This window comes from Octopus bimaculoides, chromosome 15 (genome assembly GCF_001194135.2).
Source record: "Octopus bimaculoides isolate UCB-OBI-ISO-001 chromosome 15, ASM119413v2, whole genome shotgun sequence".
Lineage (NCBI taxonomy): Eukaryota > Metazoa > Mollusca > Cephalopoda > Octopoda > Octopodidae > Octopus > Octopus bimaculoides.
The window spans coordinates 15,868,300-15,876,788 of NC_068995.1; the positions used below are offsets into that span (position 1 = coordinate 15,868,300).

The 8,489-nt window shown below is 36.6% G+C and overlaps 1 protein-coding gene across 1 annotated transcript in view; it reads right to left on the bottom strand.

Annotated features, from left to right (window-relative positions):
* Positions 1-8,489, bottom strand: part of LOC106882530 (inter-alpha-trypsin inhibitor heavy chain H3) — a 53,193-nt gene that overhangs the window by 2,047 nt on the left and 42,657 nt on the right. Inside the window, exons 15-17 of the mRNA XM_052973456.1 lie at positions 6,793-6,910; positions 4,124-4,468; positions 2,142-2,241 (exon numbers count right to left, since the gene is read on the bottom strand). Coding sequence (XP_052829416.1) covers positions 2,142-2,241; positions 4,124-4,468; positions 6,793-6,910 — 563 coding nt within the window. The remainder of the gene's footprint in view (positions 1-2,141; positions 2,242-4,123; positions 4,469-6,792; positions 6,911-8,489) is intronic.

Consider the following 8,489-nt stretch of genomic DNA (forward strand, 5'->3'; position numbering starts at 1 on the left):
ATATATATATATATATATATATATAAGTCTATATATATTTCTATGATGAGTGTATATGAACAAAAGTATATCTATATAATATTTATATTACTAATGTCTCATGGCTTCGAATTAATGCTGTTACCAACTGATTTCATGCTTAAAATGCATAGGAAAATTGAACAATCCTCAGACACAACTTCACATATATACCGAAGAAGACCATCGCAAAGAATTGTCTATGCAAAATGCCAGCAATGCCCATACATGAAAGAGTGAATCAGCTGTTGGCTTCGCCCGGTTCCTTGTTCGCGGCTTCAATCATCACCTACAAAGCCTCCTACTTGACTGGACATCGCGGTCTCAGATATATTGGGGCGCCATACACACATACATGCACACACGTACAGATGTGTGTATGAGTATGTTTTACACACGAGTAAGTACAAAAGGCAAAACAAGGTGGAAAAAAATTAAGTCTTTTTTTTATTATTTAAGCTCCAAAAACTGCTACTCAGAGTTTTACGTTTGCCTTCGTCGGGCAGCTCTGACACAAAATGGATTAAAATTGTGATGGTACATGTAATATATTGTCTGATATAGTTCAATTTGACGAATAGGTATTTGAAGTTGTTTGGGTATTTTCGATATTTTCAATACAATATATTTTAGTGTCCAATTTAAACACTCGCGACCAGGCAAACCGTTAGTGAATACAAGACCCTTCGTGATTTAAAAATATATTACCCAATCAAATTCAAATACGTATTCGTCAAATTGGAATATATCAAATCATATATTCCATGTACCATCATAATTTTGTTCCATATCATAACTGAGAGACGAACGGGAACAGGAAACACCGAGCCGCATCTTTCTTTTGATGTTTTTGCAGCTTTAATAACAACAACTACAATAATAATAATAATAATAATAATAAGAAGAAGAAGAAGAAGAAGAAGAAGAAGAAGAAAAAGAAGAAGAAGAAGAAGAAGGAGAGGAGAAGATGGGCTATAGCAGAGAAACTTGTCTGTAAATAGATGTGTCTGTCCCACAAGATCAAATTATCACATGAAAGGTGTACGAAAAGGTTTCCCACTACAAAGATCTACAAGTTGAATTTAAAGAAATGTGGAAGCTTAGTAATACTATAACACCAGTGGTAATTTTTGCGTTGGGAATGATAAAGAAAGGAGCTGAGAAGTATATTAAGCAACTCCCTGGTAACTCCAATCTCCGTGAACTACAAAAGATAACCTTGATGGGTACAGGTCATATGCTAAGGAAAACACTCCCCATCTAAATTGCAATAAATGTTGTGATAATTTTAGAATGAGTACCAAAACAAAAGTGACCTTACTACTCTTGGCCCCCGGAGAATGCCCGGTGGTAAGGCAGTTGAAATAAAGTTACAATTGAAGAAAAACGTAAATAATAATAATAATAATAATAATAATAATAATAATAATAATAATAATAATAATAATAATAATAATAATAATAATAATAATAATAAATTAGCAAAATGTGGAATCTGAAGACGAATAAATTAGCAAAATGTGGAATCTGAAGACGAAAACAATACCTATTGTCATAGGTGCCCTGGGAATGACAGCGAAACGGGCTGATTACTACCTAGCTCAGATACCAGGAAACCCCAAAATGGCTGAAGTTCAAAAAATAGTGCTCATGGGAGCAAACACATAATTTTCTTATGGTTTCTTAAACATTCACTTGAACAAAACTGTACAAATCCAAATATATGGTACCCTAGGCATAACACCTACATGAACTTCTAACTTGTTGTCTCTTGAGGTCTCTGGGTGAGACTTGGATCCAACTTGTAGAAATGCAAAACAAAAGTCAAACATAAAATAATAATAATAATAATAACAATACGACGGGCTTCCTCATGTTTTCCATCTAACAAATTCACTGACACAGCATAGATGGGTTAGCAAATGTTTCAATCAGGTTCAAGGCATCTACTATTATCGGTTCTATCGATTAATTCTCTGTCATTCAAATTTATCACAAGCGTATATGGTTGCAAAAAATATGGAACATTTAGAGCTGCATTCCTGTGTCCATAATTATAAACTTAGTGATTGCACTGTAAAGCTTGCAGACTGGATTTACTATACTGTAAGTATAATACTTACTGCGTTTTTCAACAGGCTCATCTGCAATGACCTCATCAACATTTTCTTTCTTGTCTGGTTTTACGACAATCATCGACGTTACCGGAGTCACAAACTTATACTAAAATTATAAGATGTACACTCAGAAAATTCGATTATATATATATATATATATATATATATATCTTATATATTAAAAAGTAAGTTGTCTGTGTGTCGTGTGAAACACTTCTACTTCTACAATTTTCAATCGAATTTCACCAAATTTGTCATGTGTTCTCTCTTTGACTTAAGACGCTTTTTCTTATAATTTTTCCCTCGAAATTCCGCGCCCCCAACATAAATAGACTGCTCTCAATTCGCCTAGGATTTGAACCCACCAGGTCTGTGCAACGGTACGCGCACAAGTGAGGGGAAGTGAGCACGAAGAGAAGGCCAGGAAATATGCGAGAGGGGGAGCGAAAGAACGAAGAGGGGAATGATTGTTGTTTTTCTTCCTGGAGCCATACCTGGCTCATAAGGGCCGGTTTCATTGGCGTATAGGTTCCCCACCAGGACAGGATGCCGGTCCGTCGCAGGTGAGCTGTTAGATACAGGAGGAAAGCGTGAGAGGAAGTTGTGGCGAAACAGTCAGCAGTAATTCACCATTACCTTCTGCTGGAGCCGCATGGAGCTTAGGTGTTTCGTTCATAAACATACACATCACCCGGTCTGAGATTCGAACCCGCGAGTAAGCTACTCTAACCATTTGGCCCTGTGCCTCTACATACATACACACACATAGATATCTGTGTATTTCTCTCCTTCTCTCCTTCTGGATATATATATATATATATATAGATATATTGATAGGAAGGACAACAAAAGAAAGAAAGAGACCTCGATATTTTATATATATATATATATATGCGTATCCCAGGTAGGAAAGAAATTACTTCGTACGCAGGGATAACAGCGGTAAGATAAGTTATTTTACCCTTCTAAAACGGGAAAAATGTTGTCAGCAGACAGCCACGTGACTGTTTTGCCGAATCATCACTCTATACGGTTTATATGTTCTGGAAGATGTGCCATGATGGTATAGGTATAGGACGGTTCTCTACGACATTTCATTCGGGGAAATGCTGGTTCTGGAATTATTTCAAAATTCCGTTTGTCGATAGCGAAAATGAGGAGGGCATAAAGAATGAACAATAATAGCAAATTTCACACACACTTACACAGAAGTGTGTGCATGCACCCACATACTATAGAAAGCATTGAAAAATAGAAGTCAAATAACGTCGTTTGAAGTGTACTTTACGTCAAAGATATTTCTTCATATAAGCCGTTTCACGGAAAGTACAATTGCGTGAAATTTGTTCATAAGTTGGGTTCATGATATGAAAATGGTTATATACCCGTACTGTGGGTGTTCATAGTTCTATTTATATAACAATAAAGTGTCCTTTATTGTGTCGGGGAGAGCGTACGATTCAAAATTCTTTATGTTCAAAATAGAAGGCGGAAAAAAGCACAGGAGCAAGTAGTACGAGGTACACGTCCCTTTAAAGCAATCCCACGAAGTTTGGGAAAGAGTATTACAAGAGTTACCATGAATGACAGATATGATTGTATCTAGGATAACATTTCAAGGGAATATTCGAAAGAAATAATGTGCTGGCGGCCATAGAACAAATTGTAAGCTGCCGTTTCCCTTATTTCAGATCATCATCTTTTCATTCTTTTACATCAATAATGCATTAAGAGGAGGCAAAAATATTACAGCATCCCATTTATCTTGTAAAGGCGTTCAATCCCTCTGACAAAAGTAATCATTAATTGCAATAGAAATTTAATGAATGATTCTTATGAGGTAAAATTGCAAGTTGAGAACTATTTCGATTATTATTTGATGACAGTTGATTTTTATTGCTCAATTAACAAGCTTGGGAGAGACATAAACTTCATGAAATTTATTCCTTTCTTGAACAAGAAATCATAAGTAATGGTTCCAATCTTACCTTTAGGGATAGTTCAATCGCACGATTCTTCAACTCATCTTTCTCCGTTTGGTTCCCACTGGCAGTCATTTGATCTAGAATCTGTTTGATTGTCAGATATGCCCACAATTTCTCTGGAATGCTTTTTACGTCTTCATCAGACAACAAGCTTTCTCTTCTGCCTTCATCAGACAATTGGAGCGCTTCAGTTGTTTCTCCAATATCAACATCGCCAGAACTTGTGGTGCCAACAATGTTCCATGTAATTCTTGAAGCGTCCTTATCTGTCAGTTTCCCAACTATTACCGCTTCTGTACCGTTGAAATATCTGTGGAACACATCATTGGTTAGCGTATCGTTATCAACCTATAATTAAGGGAGAAATAAGTGTGCCGTATATTCTGAAACAATACTGAAGGATATATCGGAATGCTCCAGACCAGCTCCAGCCAAATATTCTTGGAGAGAATTTACTAACTGTAAATAGTGCAGCCAGAATGATACACTCTGTTTCTAAATATATTGACGGATTGTCTCTAAAGATAGCCATAGGCGCTTTCAAGAAAATAATGTCACTAGAATATGCAAATATCACGGTGGTGCATCAGCATGGCCGCAGCTCTGAGCTGAAACTTTGAAAAGAAAAATATTGAAACTGAATTCCCATACAATATTTAACTGCCTTGAACATTATTATTATATTTCAAGAGATTTTTCTAAACGAGGGCAATATAGGCAGGTATTTATGATGTAACTAGTTCATACTTTAAGAATGGAAAATCTTAAATAAATACTAACAACATGAACATTAAATATGATAATATGAATAATATAAAATCCATGATCGACGTACATTACCAAAGTATTTGAATTTTACATCTGTCATCAATGCAGCAGAAATTTCGTTGTAAAAATTCTTGAGCTGGAGAGCAGCTCGCACGTTAGTATTGAAGGAGAATTTCAGTACTTTATTCCATACGTTTCAAAATTTAATGCATGCTTTTATTCCATCAGATTTTGTCCGTCTCAGAATGAATGGTAATGTCTGTCTGAAGTCTCCTGATGAAACTAATGTAACTCCTCCCATAAATTTATTGTTGCATCTGATGTCCTGTAAGGTCTTACCAAGAGCTTCTATTGCACCTCTATGTGACATGGTGCATTCATCCCGAATGATAAGGTGGCATTGGCACAACACTTCTGCTGAACCTGAATCTTTGCTTATATTACAAATTTGACTGTTACTTGTGACCAGGTTTAGTGGTAATTTAACAACAGAATGAGCATGAGTTGTTTGTCCTCTTGGGAGAATATTGGCAGCAAAGCCAAGCAATAGTACAGCAACTGCAATTTATTTGTTGGCTTAGCTTGGAGAGAAGCAATGTTACAAATGTTTTATATAACATCAGAGGGTGAGAGAGAGAGAGAGCGAGTGCTACTTAGAGATCACTCTCTCTCTCTTACACACACATACATACAAAAAGATGTATGCACATGTATTACGTATATATGACAACACACATCTTGGTTTACAAGATTCTTTATTTGAGTTCACGATTTGAAGCATATTCTGTTGTGTCTCGGTAGTCATTCTATTTTAGTGCCTTATAATTTAACACATTCACCGGTAAATTTTCCACTCATTTACTTAGTTATTTTTCTAAAAAATTTTGTTGCGTCTTGCAACCTTTTCAATGCTTGAAGACTCTGTATGTTATTCAAACTGCGTTCTTTTGGTTTGTTTGTGAGCATTTGTGTGGGTCAGTGAGTGTGCACGAATACACATGTATGTATGTTTGTATGTATGTATGTATGTATGTATGTATGTATGTTTGTATGTATGTATACATGCATGTAAGTGTGTGTATGTATGTATGTGTATGAATATTTAGACGACTATGACCTGAGTAGATTTTTGCCCCACCAGGTCACAGAGGGGAAGACCATCCACCATCACCTCAGCAGTGAAGAAAAGCACCGCAGAGCGCTGGAATGGCAGGACCGTACCCGCCCAAGACCCTGAAATCAACAATCAGGAGAAAAGAATGATTGCACAAGAAAATATGTATGCATAAGAACCACCTTGAGGAACCACATAGTAAAGTTTAACAAGAAACTCTATATGCAGATTCAAGGTGCTGTCATTGGTGTCGGTGTAGCTGGAGATGCGGGCGGCTTCTTCATGACCTAGTGGGACAAAAAACTTAAGCAATCCTTAGCAGAATAATCCGCAACTTTTCTCCTTTACAGTAGGTATGTAGATGAGATTAATATTCTAGTTGAGACCAACTCTAGTAACGGTTATGTAGAAACCGAGAGGAGCATAATGGAGAGCATCCAGCACATACCTACCTACATCCACCAAAGTACCATGATAACTATAGATTAACCAACTAGGCACCCTAACAATACACTCCCCGTCCTTGATACTGAACTTTGGTTAGAGACAGTGAACAACAGAGTGCAACTCCTTCACTCTTATTACATGAAACCCATAGCTTCGAAATATGTTGTTCACAAGTACTCAGCATTTGTCACACAACATGAAAATTAACATAGTGATAGCAGACTTGTTAGGATAATGAACAACGTGTCTCTACTATGCAAACCCCATGAAACGAAGAAACATGTACAGAACCTCATGTAATGTGCCTGTTCTAGATATAGAAGCAAAGAATGGAAAAGGATACAAAGATCTTATGAGAAATCAAACATGGTGAACATGTGGTATAAACCGATAAATATCTAGGATTGATGTTTGTAGAGGCTACAGTCCATAGACAGCGAGCCCGTAGATTTTGGAAAACTCTGAAAGAGACTAAAACTCAAAATTAAGGTTTTTGAAAAATCAGAGAATTCTATTAGACCACCACTATGTAGGACGTACATTTTGAGAATACCATATGCACAGTTGATTACTGCATGGTATGTAGGATTAGATCTGACATTAACTGGACAACTAGAAATGTAGTCTACAGCATAAAATGCATAGACGGTACTTGGAAAGACATGAAAATGATATACATAGTGAGATATCTAGGAGCATTGTGGAACGACTAAATGAGCATTTGAGACAATATGACGACAAAAAAACAGTCCTCCATACTCTACCAACATGCCAAGGACCAACATGAAGTCAACCTGGGTCAACTTGACATCCGCATTTTACCAAGCATCCGAAGGACCCAACACTCAGACAAATACAGGAGTACATCATCATAAATAAAACATCCCCAGTACTAAATAGGATATATACTCAGTAGATAATCATACCTCCATAACTAGAGTTTATATTTATATACAGGTAGAATAGTTAGTGGGCTGTTATGTAGATGTATGTATGTGGGCGCGTGTGTGTGCGTATGTATATGTATATGCACATGTATGTAGGCAAATACATAGGAAAGTAAAGAGATAGATATACTGACGGATAGGTACATAGGTAATATGAACAGACAAGCACACATACACACATATGCAAATGAAGTCTGAAACACATAGCCATATGCACACCCGCTTCACTTCACAATAAGGCACATATGGAGAAAGACGTTTACAGATATTGAGACAGAACATCCACACATACAGACACAGTACATCGTCCAAAAAAATCCCAAAGACACTCACACTCAAACATGCACACACAAGGATACAGATGTACACACACACATACACACACACACACACACACACACACACACACACACACACACACACGTAAAAACACACGAATGCGAACACACAAACACATGAATATGCAGAATACATACAAACGTACACACATACACACATATATATACTTACGCACACACACTTAAATATATGCATGCATACACTTACATGCATACATACATTTCTACATACATACATACATACATACATACATACATATATACATACATACATACATGTGTATGCGCGCAGACACACTGACCCACACAAATGCGCATGAACAAACAAAACGAACGCACCTTGAATAACGGATAGAGTCAACAACTATTCAAAAGGTTGCAAGACGCAACGAAAATTTTAGAAAAATAAATGAATGGAAATTTTACCGGTAAGTGTGTTAAATTAGAATGACTCTCCCCAGACACAAGAGTATATATATATATACGCACACACGCGCACACATATATGTACACACACACACACACACACACACACACACACATAATGTTATATTGTGTGTGGGGAGATCCATTCTCTTTTAGTGCCTTATTATTTAACACACTCACCGGTTCGATTTCCACTCGATTTCTAAAATTTTTCGTTTCCTCTTGTAACATTTTCAATACCGACCAAACATGCTTCAGCCCACGAATTCACATAACGAATCTTGTAAAGCAAATACAAAAACGAACCTTATATGTATGTATGCATATAT